This window comes from Candoia aspera, chromosome 2, assembly GCF_035149785.1.
Source record: "Candoia aspera isolate rCanAsp1 chromosome 2, rCanAsp1.hap2, whole genome shotgun sequence".
In the NCBI taxonomy this organism is placed as follows: domain Eukaryota; kingdom Metazoa; phylum Chordata; class Lepidosauria; order Squamata; family Boidae; genus Candoia; species Candoia aspera.
This window is the reverse complement of record NC_086154.1, coordinates 9299932-9317150: the sequence shown is the minus strand read 5'-3', so window position 1 is coordinate 9317150 and position 17219 is coordinate 9299932. Positions and strand designations below refer to the sequence as shown.

At 52.0% G+C, this 17219-nt stretch overlaps 1 protein-coding gene across 2 annotated transcripts; it reads right to left on the bottom strand.

The window, feature by feature from the left end:
* Positions 1 to 262: 262 nt before the first annotated feature.
* On the bottom strand, positions 263 to 16949 carry LOC134492133 (H-2 class I histocompatibility antigen, Q9 alpha chain-like). 2 transcript variants are annotated; one of them, XM_063296303.1, is made up of 8 exons: positions 16858 to 16949; positions 11112 to 11387; positions 10439 to 10714; positions 8730 to 9017; positions 2491 to 2586; positions 1924 to 1956; positions 1202 to 1234; positions 263 to 297 (listed from the first exon to the last, which is right to left on the bottom strand). In XM_063296303.1, the coding sequence occupies exons 1-8, from the start codon at positions 16925 to 16927 to the stop codon at positions 278 to 280; spliced, it is 1092 nt and encodes a 363-aa protein (XP_063152373.1). In that variant the 5' UTR covers positions 16928 to 16949; the 3' UTR covers positions 263 to 277. The 2 variants fall into 2 exon arrangements, with proteins under 2 accessions (XP_063152373.1, XP_063152374.1); XM_063296304.1 differs by having other exon boundaries at positions 2491 to 2580.
* Positions 16950 to 17219: the final 270 nt, after the last annotated feature.

The following is a 17219-nucleotide window of genomic DNA, read 5'->3' as shown; positions in this document are numbered from 1 at the left end:
GCTGTCACCTGCCATTTCCTCCGAAGGCAGGGAGGGAAAGTGGAAGCAGCCCAGCCTCCCCCAGCAGAAGGAACCCCGGGAGGAGGGGAGAGGCAGGCCCCTCCCCAGAGCCCCAGGGCCCCTCCCCTGAACCCCCTGCCCTTCAGTGCTGGAGGTGAGCCGGAGAGAGAAGAGGGTTTCCCCAAAGCATCTTCACCATCGATGGGTCCCTTGACCTGAAAGCCCCCTCCTTCCCCCCAATGCAGCCCCCACCGGGGCACTCACCTGTGAGGGGCTGCTAAATGGCCTCCCCGCTCCCTGCATTGGAGAGAAAGACAAAGAGTGAGTCCCTCCCCTGTCCTGGTCCTCTGAGGAGGAGGCCTCTCTCTCTCCTCGATTCAGCCTCCGCAGCTTCAGGGACCCTCGGAGGAGACCAGGCTGCACCGCCAGAACAGGCTCTAACCACTGGGGCTCAGGGCGCTTCTGGCGGCTTCCCTATTTCCCACCCCAGAGCTGGGGGCTCTTTGCTCCAAGGGGGGCCAGGCTCCGCCACGCAGGCTCTGGGCTGCCTCCCCTGCCTGAATGCAAGGCTGGAAATCCAACAGGGAGAGAGTTTCCCTTTTTCTTCTGCAGGAACAAAGCAGAGCGAGGAAAGTGAACTTTGTAACTGTCAGAAATCAAGGAAAGGAGAGGAGGTGGGAGAAAAGGGAAGCACTCGCTTTTTACAGAGTAAAAGGAGGAACAAGGACAGAGAGAGAACAAAATTATTAAGATGGGAGGAAAAAGGAGACTTGGGTAACTCCTTGGGACAAAGGCAAAAATATCAGTAGTTTCCCTTAAGCCCCACTTTAATGAGAAACCACTTTTCCAATCCCACACTTTCTGTTCATAGACTGAGGTAAAATAATTTTAATTCTTCATCTAAGTAATTTGCCATCTAAGTAAACAGGAGAAACAACGTAATTCTCCCACCCACATTTAAGATCTTACACTGGACGAAAAAGTGTCCATAGAAAGGGCAACAATCGATTTAAATCTCAGTAGATTTATCTATCCTTTGTTCCAATTCTATCCAAATAAATCCTGGTTTCCCCAGAACCAGACCCAGAGGGAACACAGGGAGCGGGTATTAGGGGGCCCCTTCAAACCCGGGGGGGCTCTCCCTCTTTTCACCCCCCCCCAGCACTCCTGCTAAGAGGCAGAGCGGCTCCCTCCGGCTTACCCTGGCCTGAACTGTCGGATCGTTTGTCACTTGCTGGAAAAGAGAGAAAAGGAGGAAGGAGGTCAGTCTCTTGGCTGGACGGGAAGAGATGCAGAAACTCAGCACTTTCTGACACACACAGAAACACACACACAGACAGAGTTTCAACCAAACTGCTTACGCTAAGACACACAGAAAAGAAAGGGCACTATCTCAGCCATTCCACAGCCGGGGGGAGGACACAGATGGCTCCAAAGTTCCTTTTTCCCACCAGTTCGTACTTGGCGAGCCTTGTGGTGGCAGACCAAGAGGAGACCCAGCTGGCATCTGCCAAGGCTCCTTTTCTCCTCAATTCCTTCTGGGTTCACCCTTTTTATGGAGCTTCCTGACCAGATTATGGCCAAGCCTTTCCTTTCTGCACACTTGGAAACAGGAGAGCTTCTCAGTCAGATGGACCTTCCGCCCAGCCGGGTCTTCTCACCTTCTCGAGCCTTCCTTGTCCCAGATGTTCCTCCTTGGGGTCTCCAGTCCCAAGAACAGCCTGGCTGGATTGCAAAGGGGACCCACCTCCCCCAGCTTGGTTCTTGGGAGGAAGAGGAAGGTAGCACAACTCTGCAGCTTCATGAGCCGCTTCTATGTTTGAACACACACACACTCACACACACAGACACAGCCCTCAACTGAGGCTGCCTCTGATTCCTGCTCTGACTTGGAGATAACAGGGAAAGAGGAAAATCACTCACTTGATGCTGCCTTGTAGCCATCCTGACGTTTCTCTGCAAGGAAAAAGCTCAGTCAAAGCTAAGAATAATCCACCAGAGACCATCCAATCTCTCCTCTGCAGGAGGGATAGAGAGCCCCAGGAGATGTTTTCACAGTTCTTTCGTCTCCTGGCAACTACTTTGAACAGACACAGGAAGAGCTTCAAAATACGAATGTATCCCCTGACCTGCCCCAAGAGAGACCTGCTGCCTCTGGGAGGGATGGAGGGAAATGGGGAAAGCAGCAGGAACAGCCGGGAGAGGAGGAGGATTTTCACTGAAATCCTTCTCTGCTGCCCTTTCACCAAAGCCTTTGAAAGGGACGGAACCGCGATGCCTCTTCCCAACCAGAAGAAGGCAGGACTGTCCGAACCGCAGACAGCCTAGTCGAGACTGGAGTCCCAGCAAGAGGCCGAGATTTCGGATGCTCCCAAAGAGGGCTGGGAAAACAGGGAAACGGAAGCCCAGAAGAGGCTCCCCAAAGGGAGGGACTGGGGAGGAGTCTCCCCCTCTCCCTTCACAGCCACCCAGCAAAGGTGGGACACTTACTGAGAAATACCACGATCCCAGCAATCGCAGACACCAGGAGAAGAACAGCCACAACGCAGCCGATGATGATGATGAGCCCCAGGTTGGATTCTGGAACTTAATTGGGAGAAAGAGCAGAGGATTGAAGGAGAACCCCAAACCATCGCTCCAAGTCGGGGAGAGACCTAACGCAGCCAAGGGACTACTGGGAATCGCCCAAGTTAAGAAGACTCAGGGCTCATCCTCACGTCCCTCGAATTGAAGACACCCTGCTAACCATGCTTAGCGGACATGTCCTCGTGACGCTGCCTTCATCTCCCACCAGCCCAGCACGAAGGCAGCTGACATTCACCTTTAGCTCTTCAGCTCAAACGCAGACGTTTGCAACCTTGTGACTCTCAGCAGGTTAACAGAAATAAAAACGTCAACAACACAATAATATAAAAAAATTAGTGAAACCACAAAAACGTTTTTGTTCTTTTTATAGACTGCCCCAATATGCCATGACTCTGGGCAGAAATGGGCAGCTCTCTGCACTAGCTTTTTTTCTTAAGCTTGAATGGTTGCATTTTATTATTTAAGGTAAAAGGGTTCATATCATGTATCTTTTTTTTTAAGTCCATGGTTTCATTTTGTTTCTCTCTTGTAGGGTTGCTCTGTCCCCCTGGAGGAGGAGAAAGGAATGAATCCTCGCTTCATGCACTCTGTCGTCTGGCCAGGAAGTGGCTGAAGGGAAACGGTTCCAGTCTTGGCAGCTGGAGCTTTTAAGTGCCGGGAAGGCAGCCCAGGAGGTGGGAATCCTCTTGTCTCACACCCACCCCGGGGTTAGGGGGAGGACCCCAGGGAAGGCCTCCCTGTCATTCAAATCCACGCCCTGCATTCAGGAACGAGGGCAACAGACCTTCTCTGTCTTCCAGGTGGCAGCCCTCTGCTTCTTCGAAAGATGCTGTCACAAACCCCACCACCACCAGCACTCGTTGCTCAAGGCTAGTCATGCGGAGCTCCTTCTATCCCCCTACAGAGGATTCGGGTTCTAGTCCCCGATCAGCCTTGCTGCTCTCCTGGGAACCTTTTCCAGTTGCTCTGAATCTGTATTAACGGGTGTTGCCCAGAAGTGGACGTTGTCCTTGAGGCGGGCTCTGATGCTAGCAGAAGACAGTGAGAAAATCACCCTCATCCTTTGGAAGTTAGTCTGTTTGAGGTAGCCTAAAATCACAGGTGCCTTCTCTGAAGGGACTTCATGCTTCCGGCTCATATTCAGTCTGCAATCAATCCCGATTACAAAATCCTTTTAGCAAGCCAAGTACCCCCCACCCAAAACTTGCACCCTTGATTTCTGTTTCCTAAGTGAAGAACACTGGACTTAGACTCATACAGTGGCAAGGAAGCGACCTAAAAGGTCATCCAGTCTTACCACCATCCATTAAAGTATTCAGACAGATGGGATTGTGCCTTCAGTATCTCATTTGAGGTCTCCCATCCTTCCTGGCACTCTTTTCTGTCAAGTCTCTCTTCAATTTCATTCTGCTACTCTCAGCCCATTCTGTATTTGACTTCTTTCTCTGAGGATATTCGCTCACTCAGCCGGTTTTAAATCCTCTGCAAATTCGGTAACTATTTGTTCTACCTATTCCTCCAAGGCAGTAAAGGGAACGTTGAAGAACAGAGGACGCGGGGCTGATTCTTCCGGCACCCGTTTGGTATCTTCAGCCTGATGAGGAACCATCAGTGGGCACTCTTTGAGGAAGACTTTCAATCCAGCTGTGGATCCCCTTAATTGCCTGGCCATCCGACCGCTTTTAATGAAGCCGAAGAGGCTTTGGGCTGCCTGCAGAGGGAGCTTTCACTAGACTAAAGGCCTGATTTACCAGAAAAATTTAATCCCACGAAAGATCCAGATGACCCTGTCGTCTTTTAGAGATCACGTGATCTATCTGTTTCCTATTTCATTCTAATCCACAACAAATAAAAAATACAAAATTCCAGTGATCTGGGTGGTTCCCTGTAGCATGTGGGGGGGAAGTATGTGGGGTGTCTGTGTCACCCCCTCGCCCCAGTTCTGGCAGGGGTGGGTAGTTGGTGATATGGTGATGTCCAACTTCTGGAGGGTCCTCAAATGGCTGAAGCAGATTTGGAGGATGCTAGAGGGGGGCAGGTTTGAGAAGGAGAACTTTAAGGTTCTCCTTTACAAAACTCATGAATGGCAGCCATGGCACTTGTGATCTGACACTTGGTAAAGAAACTGAAGTAGTATTTTCTTGTGCCTATCAGCATAAGAATAAAAATTGAACATTTTTTGTATGATTGGGAAGCTATCAATAGAAGATGGGTATTCTGCACTTTTGGGAGTCCGGCGTAAAACACGTCAGTGGAAGTCATGAGCACAGGCAGAGTTGTTTGACAAGGGTTTTTTTCCTTTGGTTTTGTGCTGAGCCGCAGGAATTCCAACAGATCCCTGATCGTAAAATAATGTCTGCACTTCTTTCTTAGAGCAGCGACACAGGGACATTTCCTTCTCTACAGGAGGAAAGCCGTCTTAGTCTCTGAAGGGAAAAAATCAGACTGGTGGCCCCTTTCCTGCCTACCGATGCCTCGGTCCAGCCACTCTGTGCATTGCATGAAGGCAGCTGCAGTTCACCAATGTTAGTAAAATCTGGTGTTCAGAAAAGGGGCTACCAGACTCCTCCGATTTTTGTGTTGTTGTTTATTCGTTTAGTTGCTTCCGACTCTTCGTGACTTCATGGACCAGCCCACGCCAGAGCTTCCTGTCGGTCGTCAACACCCCCAGTTCCCCCAGGGACGGGTCCGTCACCTCTAGAATATCATCCATCCATCTTGCCCTTGGTCGGCCCCTCTTCCTTTTGCCTTCCACTCTCCCTAGCATCAGCATCTTCTCCAGGGTGTCCTGTCTTCTCATTATGTGGCCAAAGTATTTCAGTTTGGCCTTTAATATCATTCCCTCAAGTGAGCAGTCTGGCTTTATTTCCTGGAGGATGGACTGGTTGGATCTTCTTGCAGTCCAAGGCACTCTCAGAATTTTCCTCCAACACCACAGTTCAAAAGCATCGATCTTCCTTCGCTCAGCCTTCCTTATGGTCCAGCTCTCGCAGCCATATGTTACTACAGGGAACACCATTGCTTTAACTATGCGGGCCTTTGTTGTCAGTGTGATGTCTCTGCTCTTAACTATTTTATCGAGATTTGTCATTGCTCTTCTCCCAAGGATTAAGCGTCTTCTGATTTCCTGACTGCAGTCAGCATCTGCAGTAATCTTTGCACCTAGGAATACAAAGTCTTTCACTGCTTCTACATTTTCTCCCTCTATTTGCCAGTTATCAATCAAGCTGGTTGCCATAATCTTGGTTTTTTTGAGGTTTAGCTGCAAGCCAGCTTTTGCACTTTCTTCTTTCACCTTCATCATAAGGCTCCTCAGTTCCTCTTCACTTTCAGCCATCAAAGTGGTATCATCTGCATATCTGAGATTGTTAATGTTTCTTCCAGAGATTTTAACTCCAGCCTTGGATTCCTCAAGGCCAGCTTGTCGCATGATGTGTTCTGCATACAGGTTGAATAGGTAGGGTGAGAGTATACAGCCCTGCCGTACTCCTTTCCCAATCTTAAACCAGTCTGTTGTTCCGTGGTCTGTTCTTACTGTTGCTACTTGGTCGTTATACAGATTCTTCAGGAGGCATACAAGATGACTTGGTATCCCCATACCACTAAGAACTTGCCACAATTTGTTATGGTCCACACAGTCAAAGGCTTTAGAATAGTCAATAAAACAGAAATAGATGTTTTTCTGAAACTCCCTGGCTTTTTCCATTATCCAGCGGATATTGGCAATTTGGTCTCTAGTTCCTCTGCCTTTTCTAAACCCAGCTTGTGCATCTGGCAATTCTCGCTCCATGAACTGCTGAAGTCTACCTTGCAGGATCTTGAGCATTACCTTACTGGCATGTGAAATGAGTGCCACTGTTCGATAGTTTGAACATTCTTTAGTGTTTCCCTTTTTTGGTATGGGGATATAAGTTGATTTTTTCCAGTCTGATGGCCATTCTTGTGTTTTCCAAATTTGCTGGCATATAGCATGCATTACCTTGACAGCATCATCTTGCAAGATTTTGAACAGTTCAGCTGGGATGCCGTCGTCTCCTGTTGCCTTGTTATTAGCAATGCTTCTTAAGGCCCACTCAACCTCACTCTTCAGGATGTCTGGCTCTAGCTCACCGACCACACCGTCAAAGCTATCCCCGATATTGTTATCCTTCCTATACAGGTCTTCTGTATATTCTTGCCACCTTTTCTTGATCTCTTCTGCTTCTGTTAGGTCCTTGCCATCTTTGTTTTTGATCATACCCATTTTTGCCTGGAATTTACCTCCAATGTTTCTAATTTTCTGGAAGAGGTCTCTTGTCCTTCCTATTCTATTGTCTTCTTCCACTTCCGCGCATTGCTTGTTTAAAAATAATTCCTTATCTCTTCTGGCTAACCTCTGGAATTTTGCATTTAATTGGGCATATCTCCCCCTATCACTGTTGCCTTTTGCTTTCCTTCTTTCTTGGGCTACTTCTAGTGTCTCAGCAGACAGCCATTTTGCCTTCTTGGTTTTCTCTTTCTTTGGGATGTATTTTGTTGCCGCCTCCTGAACAATGCTGCCAACTTCTGTCCAGAGTTCTTCCGGGACCCTATCTACTAAGTCCAGTCCCTTAAATCTATTCTTCACCTCCACTGCATATTCCTTAGGAATATTAGTGAGCTCATATCTAGCTGATCTGTGGGTCTTCCCTAATCTCTTTAGTCTGATCCTAAATTGTGCAATAAGAAGTTCGTGATCTGAACTACAGTCAGCTCCAGGCCTTGTTTTTACCGACTGTACAGATGTCCGCCACCTTTGGCTGCAAAGGATGTAATCAATCTGATTTCGGTGTTGTCCATCTGGTGAAGTCCATGTATAAAGCCGTCTCTTAGGTTGTTGGAAGAGAGTGTTTGTTATGCAGAGTGAATTGTCTTGGTAAAATTCTATCAGCCTATGTCCTGCTTCGTTTTGTTCTCCCAGGCCATGCTTACCTGTAACTCCAGGTGTCATTTGACTGCCCACCTTAGCATTCCAGTCTCCTGTGATGAAAATAACATCTCTTTTAGGCGTGTTGTCCAGTAGGTGCTGCAGATCCTCATAGAACTGCTCTACTTCAGCTTCTTCAGCATTTGTGGTTGGGGCGTATATTTGGATCACTGTGATGTTAGATGGCTTGCCCTGAATTCGAATTGAGATCATTCTGTCGTTTTTTGGGTTGTATCCAAGCACTGCTTTCGCCACTTTACTATTAATTATGAAGGCTACTCCATTTCTTCTGTGGTCCTCTTGTCCGCAGTAGTAGATCTGGTGGTCATTTGATGTGAAGTGGCCCATTCCAGTCCATTTCAGTTCACTGACGCCCAGAATGTCTATCTTTAATCTTGACATCTCACCAATAACCACATCCAATTTGCCCTGGCTCATAGATCTTACATTCCAGGTTCCAATGGTGTGTTGATCCTTAGAACATCGGATTCGCCGTTCACCACCAGCACCGTCGGCCGCTAGCCGTCCTTTCGGCTTTGAGCTAGCTGCGTCATCACGTCTGGGGCTAGTTGAGCTCATCCTCTGTTCCTCCCCAGTAGCATTTTGACCATCTTCCGACCTGGGGGTCTCATCTTCCGATGGTATACCGACATATCTCTGGTTGTACTGATCCATTTAGTTTTCACGGCAAGAATACTGAGGTGGGTTGCCATTACCTTCCCCAGGGATCGCATTTAGTCTGACCTCTCTGTCATGACCTTCCCGTCTTGGGTGGCCCTTCACGGTTTAGCTCATGGCATCATTGAGGTGCTCAAGCTCCAGCACCATGACAAGGTAACGATCCTTTGCTGATTTTTGTACTTTAGGAAAAAAGAAAATCTGTTTCTGGTGCTCAGCACAACGGCTGCTCCTCTGCTGGAGGCAGCAAACAGGGCAGGGAGGGAGGCTAAGAGAGGATCTAAGTGCGTTTCATCAGGATCGGCCAACGATTCTGATGGGATTCTGCTGCTTCCTTTAAATAACCCGAAGCCAGTACTCTGGCCCATTCCCTGCAGGTCCACGAACCTCGAAAAAGGGAAAAACCAATGGATTAAAGCTCAAGTGAGCTCACATCTGGACACAGCTGGGGTCACGTTTCTCTCCCACCATCTTCCAGCCTGAAAAAGAGACAAGCCTTTCCCTCCCTGCCGCCTCTCACCCTTCACGGCCACAGCCACGTCCACAGGCTCCTGCAGGCCGTCGTGCTCCACGTGGCACCGATAGCGGCCTCTCTCCTTGGGATCGATCCGGACGCTGAGCCAGTAGTGGAAGGTCCCGTCCGCGTTGGGGGCCACAGAGCCACGGAGGGTGTCCTGCAGCCAGACCTCCCCGTCCCTCCTCCAGGAGGTGTCGATCTCCTTGGGGTAGAAGCCATCCACGCGGCAGACGTGTGTCTCCATCCCATCATCGGCCTCCGTCCTGCTGCTCACCGTCACCACCGGGGTCTCTGCAGAAACGGCACGGCCGGAATTAACTCCGAGCCCCTCCCGAGCCTGGAAGGTGGAGGGAAAACCTGACGGGCAGGAAAGCTCCCACTACTTAGTTGTAACGCAGGGATTTAACACTCCACACCCGCAGCACCTCCGAGAGTTTTAGGACATGCTCCGAATCTGGAGATGCTCAGCCACAAGGACTCCTGATTTTGAGTCCTTCATGGGGACTCAGTCTGAAAAACCTCCGGCAGCAAATTGAGGGTCCAAGGAAATTCCACAGGGACTGCTGTGAACTCTGACTGACCTTGGGCTGTTCCCTTCAGGGGAGGGATACTGGGGCTGCTCTTCTAAGTCCCCTTTCAGAAAAACAACACAGAGCTTTCTCTCTCCTGTCTGGGCCTCTTCCGCTCCCCCAGATCTTAGGCTGCTCCAGGCCTCTATCCGAGGGACACAACCCGAATTTCAAGAGGGGGAGAGCCAGAACCACAGCAAGGGCTCAGGGCTCGTGCAATCCCACACGGGTGAATTTGGAAAAGCGATTCTGTCTCTGGACGGCAGGCAGGGAGAAGTGATGCAATGGAGGAGAGACCCAGGGCAGGGGGGGCTGCTGGCAATGGAGGGGGGGTTCCCCCTGGAGCCAGAGGGATCAAGCAGCCCAGGGAGGGAAGGGGCGGAGCCAGAGGGGGAGGGGTGGGCTGGAGGGGAAAATAATAATGAACTCACAGGAAAAAAAGGGGGGAGAACATTATAATGTGAGCTGGAAGTCCTGTGGGGTGACAGAGCATTCCTGAAGGTGGGGAGGGGGTTGTTTTGAGGGGGGGAGGCACCCAGTCAGAGTCAAGGGACCTGCTGGAGTTTTAAGAGGGAGAGCCACAGAATCCCTGGATTCTTCTCCCCCAGGAAGAAAAGACCCCTCACCCGTGGCCTTTTATGCCCAAGTGGGGGCCCTGGCGGAAGAGGTGCCCCCTGGTGGGGGGGTGGGAGGTGCACCGCCAGGGTCCAGGGAGGGAGGGGGCCCCCTGTGGGACGGGGAGGGAAGGAGAGTGGCTGGGAGGGAACCAAGGCCACGCGTCACCCGTGGCCACTCTTCGGCTAAAGGGGGGTTCGCTGAAGAGCCCCAAGCGGCCCTGTGGCCTCATCGTGCGCTGCGCACGGGACACCCCGAAGTGCTTCTGCTGCCTGATCCACACAGACCCCGCCAGGCCCTGATTCTGGCCTGCCCCACCTGCCGCTCGGGGGGCAGAGGCGGCGTTTCCTGCCCCTTTGAGGGCTGCCTGGCAAGGGGAACCAGAGAGGGCCTCTTCCCGCGCCCTGCAGAGCTGCTGGGAGGGCAGGAGGGGGATTCCTCCCCTGCGGACCAGGGACCCGAGGGGGGCCGAACCGGGCAAGGAACCGGCCAGGGAGGGGGAGAGTCGGCCTGGGCCCGGAGGCTCACCTGTCCTCAGCAGCGTCTCCCTCCCGTAGGACAGGTACTTCCCCAGCCACTCAACGCAGATTTGCTCCAGGTAGGCCTTCCTTCTCTGATTCCCTCCTGGAATGGCGTCCCATTTCCTCTGGGTGACCTGGGCCTGGGGGTCGGTTGCCACCCAGGTGAGGATCTCCTTGTCGAAGGCGAGGAAGGTCCTCCCGTCGTAGCCATGCTGCCAAAACCCTGCTTTGCTCCCGTCTGCCCTGAGCTCACAGCCAGCCATCCACTGCCAGGTGTGAAGGCCTGAAAGAGGGCGAGGAAGATGGTCTGGGGAGTCCTCAGGATGGACAGAGACGCCCTCCCTGCAGGGACTTTGATGCCGGAGTCCTGAAGTTCATGAAGTCCTGAAGCTCCTCAGGTCCCTCTGGACTTGGTCTGTCTTTACCCCATTTTATATCACTCCTGGGCTATAGAATACGTTTTTTAACTTCAAAAGTGTTTTTGGTGACTGTGCTCTGCGCAGAGAACTTCTGCTATGGGGCCAGGATAGAATCTTAATTTTCTGAAACAATAACAATATTTTTAGAAGAGCCTTCTTAAAAAGCGTGGAAGCAGCCTGTCCCTGGGAGGGCCCCCCTTCTCCCCCTCCTGCTCCTGGGGGGGAAGGTGGGGCAGGAGGAGCCCCCCACCCATCACGCACCCTCGCTCTGGTTGTAGCGACGCCTCAGAGTCTCCAGGTCAACTCTGAACAGCTCCTCAGTGCCACGGACATTCTGGGTCTCTCTGTCCCAGTACTGGGGGTCCTCCTTCCCCGCCTGCTCCATCCAGGAGACTCGAGGCTGCCTCGTCCTGCTGCTGCTGTCGTAGTGAACGAAGACTTGACCGTCCACGTACCCCAGAGAGACGAAGTGGGGCAGCCCCTGACTGGGGTCCGACATGGAGCTGAAGAAATACTTCAGGGAGTGCGAGGAGGAGCCTGGGAGGGAAACAGGGGGGCAGAGTTACTCTGGGGGGCTTCGGCTGAGGGATCCGATGGGGCACAGCAGGCCCCAATTTGAAGGTCTGGGGAGGAAGGAGGAGGAGGAAGACACCCAGGGAGACCTCGGGGGGCAGAGGGAGAAGGGGAAAGGCGGGGGGGAGGACGGAAGAGGAACCGGAGGCCGAGGGGGGCAGAGGGAGCGACCGAGAGGCAAAGCGGCGGCTTCTGGAGGGCCTGAAGGGTTGGGGGGCAGAGAGGGTGGGGGGCGAGAGTGAGAGGGGAGGGGAGGCTGGGCCGGAGGGGGAGCAGCACCCCCAAACCCCATCTGCCCCCCAACGGCTCCCTCCCCCCTCCCAGCGAGGCCTCCCCCCCACCCTCTCCGGGATTGGGGAGACTCTGCCCCGGAGAAGCCGCCGTCGCCCCACAGAAAGGAGGGGGGTCCCACCCCATAAGCTCAAGAGCAGCAGGAAACCCCACCTGGTCACCCCAACTTTCTGTTCACGGAAAAAAAAATTCTCACCTCACGGAGGGCCAAAACGGATTGATAATAGCTGCAGATTTGAGGGGAGATTTTATCAATGGGGGAGGAAAGGGGGTGAGGAGGCACCCGGGTGAGGCCAGAGGCCGTGGGACCCTCGGGGGGGGCAAACCCAGATTGCTGGCAGGGAGATGGGGCAGTCGGGGGGGCGAAGGGGGCGGGAATGGAGCCTGCAGCCCCCGGGGATCTTCCTGCTCACTCACACACACACACACACACACACACACACCCCGCTGGGAGGTTCCCCCTCCGGGCCCGGAGCTGAGGCCCCTGAGCAGGGACTGGCTTTGACCCCGGGACTGTGCCCCACTCCGCTTGAGAAATTGTGTCTCCCGGTGGGAATAGCCCCGCCAGGCATCAGGAGGAGCGTGGCACCAGGCGTGGAAGATGGAAAGGTGTTACGCCATCCGGCAGACCCACCCTTTGCCCACGTACCTCCTACAAAGAGACTGAAGTCAAGAAGGAGCTTCGAAGACTGCATTGAGGAGATTGCTAGTACTCCTCAAACAGAATGATTAAAAAGGTGGAAATCCCGAGTAAAACACCTTCAGAATTGGATAGAACCGCTGGAGGAGTTGCCTGGAGGTTCGGAGGAGGACTGGACGGTTTGGAGACGCTGAAACAAATTGCGCACTGCCTTGGCCAGAACTAAAGATGACATGGAGGAATGGGGGTTCCTCCCTGAGGGCAGGGGTATTTGCTGCGAAGGCGGCGACATTCAACCAACTACCCATCTCTAACAGTGCCCTTTGGGACCGACATGCACGCAGAGCGGCTTATTGATCGGAAACACCTTGGCCATCAATGTGCCGCGGCACTGGGCTGGGGTTATATAAATTTTATATTTTTATTAAATGTTTTTAACTTTTTAACTTTTAATTCTCTCCCCCTTTCTATTTCCTGCATGTCTGACATGAAACGAGACGAGAGGAATTAATGGGGCTCCCCCTCATTCCGCAGGAAATCTCACTGCCGATTGTCCCAAGATCTCTTCCTTTCAGCAACACAATCCCGGCACGGAAACGTCATTCCCAGGTGCTTGTGAGGCACCAGGTGGACTCCAGATCAGGGCTTCTCAACCAGGGTTCCACGAGATCACCGGGGGTTCCTGGGAGATCACAATTTATGTAAAAAATTATTTCAAATTTGGGCAACTTCACAGTAAAGAGGTAAGTTTCACTCTTTATTTTTAGTTCAAGAATGCTGTTGATGCATATATACAGGCCTACCCATGAAATGACTATAAGCCTGAATGTGCAGGGGTTCCCCGAGGCCTGGAAAATATTTAGAGGGTTCCTCCAGGGTCAAAAGGTTGATGAAGGCTGCTCTGGATCTAAAACCCTTGGTTCACTTTCCAGAGCATGTTCAGGAAGTTGTCCTCCTTCCTGGCCGATCCGGCACTTTTCTTCAGCAGCCCTTTGGAAACCACCCTCGACACACAGAAGCACAGCCTCCGCCAGCTGGAAAGGGCCACGGAGGTCATCTACTCTACCCCCCGCTCAGTGCGGGAACCCAAATGAAGGCCTCTTTCTTCCCCCCACGATGGCTCCGGCCTCCACTTGAGCCTCCCCAGGGAAGGGGGGCCCCAACTCTGGCCAAGGGGTTCCCTGGTCCAACGAAAACCAAACCTTAGCGGAAATAAATAAGGCATGGGCAAATCTAAAACTAATATAAAATCATCCCAGTTACAGCAGAGCTCCCATCAGACAACAGGAGAGTCAGGTAAAAACTCTTGGGACGTCTCCCAGCAGGGGTGGGAGGAAGGCGCTTTGCACGTGGCTGTAACGCTGACCAGGGAGCCGCTTCCCCCTCCTGCTCCCACAGGGGCCCGGTCCCGACCCCCATTCACTAGAATCACAAGATGGCGGCTGAACTTTTTTGGGCAGTCAAGGCACGTCGCTGGGTGTGCCCTTCAACTACCTGAGCCATGAAAAATCCCCCCACCCCCCACCCTGGTATTCAAAGCATGAAAATCATACAAGGCAAACTTTATTCATGTGCCAGGAATACTTTTTAGGCTTTCTGGCAAACACCATGATTTTGTTGTCTGACTAATTCATCTCCAGCTGAGAGTCTGCAATATCGAGCCTGGGCTTGCAATGTCCTCCGAAGGCCAGTGGGGATCCCAGGGGGGATCGCAAAGAAAGGCAGAAATGCCCCTCGGCCAGCTTCGGAGGACGGTGATCTGGCTTATCCAGCTCTCCACGTGATCAGTGACTATCAGTGTAAAGGCCTAGAGCAGGGTTTCTCAAACTCAGCCAGCTGGACTTCAATGTGGACTTCAACTCCCAGAATTCCCCCTCATGCCCAGGAACCCATGGGATGTCCCCACCCTGGCCCCACCCACTGAGGCTGCTTGGGAGATTGATTGATTGACATTTCAAATTCAGTCACCAGCCCTCTCACTGAAAGAGCAACTCTGGGCGCTTTACAATAAAACAAACATAAATTCTAATTTAAAATACAATAAAACAATGTTCTCAAAGAAGTAATATATTCCAGGGCATAGATGGTAACCAAAAAGTTCTTAATCTATGGGATTAATGCTTCTAGATGTCTTCTGAGTAACTAATTTTGTTAATCTGAAATGCAGATTAATAGCAGAGTCCCTGCTGCCACCACCAATCTTTGGGGGTGGGTTGGGGGTGGCTCATCTGGCGTCCTCCCCCAACCTCAGTCTGCCTGTGGAGGGTCCCGTAACCTGTGGAGCCCTTCTGGGGAATCAAAGATAAACACGGAAAATGATTTCAATTTCTATCATGCAAACTGCTGACCTTGGAGCACCAAAGAGTTTTCAGCCCTTCCTTGGGAGACAGACCAAATTCACAAGATGTGAAGAATGCCAACTTTTAGTAACAAGTACAAAAAAAGAACAGGTAAAATCACGTTTTGTTTTAAATGTGAAAATACAAGCATGGAAAAGATAAGACTGCAGGGCTGTCCAATGACCAGGAAAACAACAGCTTGTAAGTTGGTTAAAAGAATCAAAGGAAAATACGGTGCTGTTGGGAAATTGGTGAAACTGGAAAGGCCGCAAGGCCGCCCGCTGGCGCTGGTCTACTGCATTGGAAAAACAATCCCTTGTGGAAGCTCTTCAGGTCAGAAATTCTTCCAGGGCACCAGAGATTTTCAAGATCACTGACAGTATTTAGTTCTGCATAACCTGGGTCTGCATGGAAAAAGGCAGGACATTCCCAGCACAGAGAAATAAATACCAAAGTCCTAATGCACATTCCCTCCCGGGCGGTTTCCCAGTCCTCCACGGTCCCAAAGCAAAGTCCTCGGCGTCCTCCTTCCTGCTCCTCCCCACAATTCCAGGGGCTCATCGGAGCTGTGGGGGAGATGAAGCCCCAGATCCACTTCCTGTTCTTCGGAGTTTTCAGAATCCAAAAGGATCAGTTTTTCCCTAATGGCAGGAGAGGAAGGGGGAGGGGAATCTGACTCTGCACATGACCCAGAACATGCTTCTTTCCCTTGTGGGGTTGAGAATCAAGAAGGTCTGAAATCTGCCTGAGAGGAGAACCAGGTGAAGCTCTGTCAGGCTGAGGTTTTCCAACACAAATTCCCCAAGAAATTTCCAACTTTCTGTCCTTTCATCTCAACCTGGTTTTTGTGTCCTTCTTGCAGGAGGGGACAACTAATTCTCCTCCTCCTCCTCATCATCAAAATCTGATCTTGCTTTATTTAAGAGCAAGTCATAAAAACCACTATAAAAACCAGTACAAGTCACAATTTAAACACACCAACCAGGAGACACCTGGTTGCCCTGCCCAGTTGGGGGGGGGGGTTTCCTCCTGGGTTCTTCCTTGATTAGGCTGTGGCTTCCTGCCTGATTTGTCTGCTTGATTGTTTGTCCCCTTGGTGGTTCCTTGCTGGTTTTCCGCTTGATTGTTTGTCTGGTGTTAACCCCTGCTTCTCTGGGCCTTGGCTGCTGGGGAGGATGCCTTCTGGCCTCTTTCTTTCCTTCTTAGCTTTCTTATTTAACCTCCCAAACAATTGTACAATTCAAGGGATTTTATTTATGCGTCCAAAATCCGGGACCCATAACTCCCATGGGAATAACATTGGGCACATTTTATAAACCATCTTATCACATAAAAATTACCACAAACCACTTTATGACGTAATACAAAATGTCACAAAACATTTCCTGTGGGCAACTCCTGATGTTTGGGCTGTTTTCAAGCCAGAGGTATCTCTGAATATCTCCCTGAATTTTTAAGAACTTTCCCAGTGAAGCAGCATTTCCGGGATGCTGCATCGGGGGATGTGGCGGTTTGGGACGGGTGGGAGAATTGAGGACAAGGTGAAAATCAAGATTAAGGTTCCCTATGAAGATGACGCAAGGAGCGCTTCTCCGTTGCCTCTCAGCCTGCTGCATTCACACGGCAACCTTAGCCCGATCGCTCAAGCGCACCAGCCTCCGCGTTTGCCAATACACGCAACCGACCCGAGAGACGGGCCGGGTCCTCACAGCACCAGAAACCAGAAAGAGCAGCAAAGCCACCGCCGAAGGGAGGTCATACGACCCAAGCTGAGCGGTCGTGCGAAGGCAGCCAGGAGCTTTGTGGACCTGACCTGGTCACGGGAGACGCTGCCTTAAGACAACCTCCACTTAGAGGGACGGAAAGAAGCGCGCTTGGGGGCGCCCAGGTAGACTTGGCTGACATCTGGAGGGGGGACCCTTGTCCGGTTCCCAGAGTGGCTCTCCGGGGGGGTGGGGGGGAGCGGCAGCAGAGCCCCACCCACGCTTTGGGGCCTGTTCTGAAAGGAGGGGGAGAGGGAGCGGACTAGAAAGAGGACCGAATCGGGATGCTATTTCTGGGGACAATCTTTTGGGGGGAGAAGAAGAGAGAGAGAGATTCCCTGGACGGATTCCCACCGGCAGAAAAAGGGGCTGGAACCCCCGACGCCCCCGACGGGACTCACCGAAGCCGCTCTCCACCAGGGCGACCGCCACCAGCCCCAGAAGCAACGGGGGCGCAGGGCGCAGAGCCATCCTGAACGCAGACCTCGACCAGCGCTCCGCTCCGGTCCAGTCCCGGGCGAAGAATCAGGAGCTCAAGCTGAGACACACCCCCAAAATCCAGAGCGAGCCGGCGATTGGCCAAGCTTAACCAGTAGGAAAAGAGGATTCCGAAGCCGTCTGTGGTTGCTAGGCAGACGGCCAGGCACAACCTGCCGGAGAGGCGGGAAAAGGAAAGCGAAAGTTCCCTCGGCGTCGCCATTCCGGGAAACCCCCTCCGGGGATGCCGCGTCTTGGGGGAGGGGCGGGACTGCGGGCTCGGAAA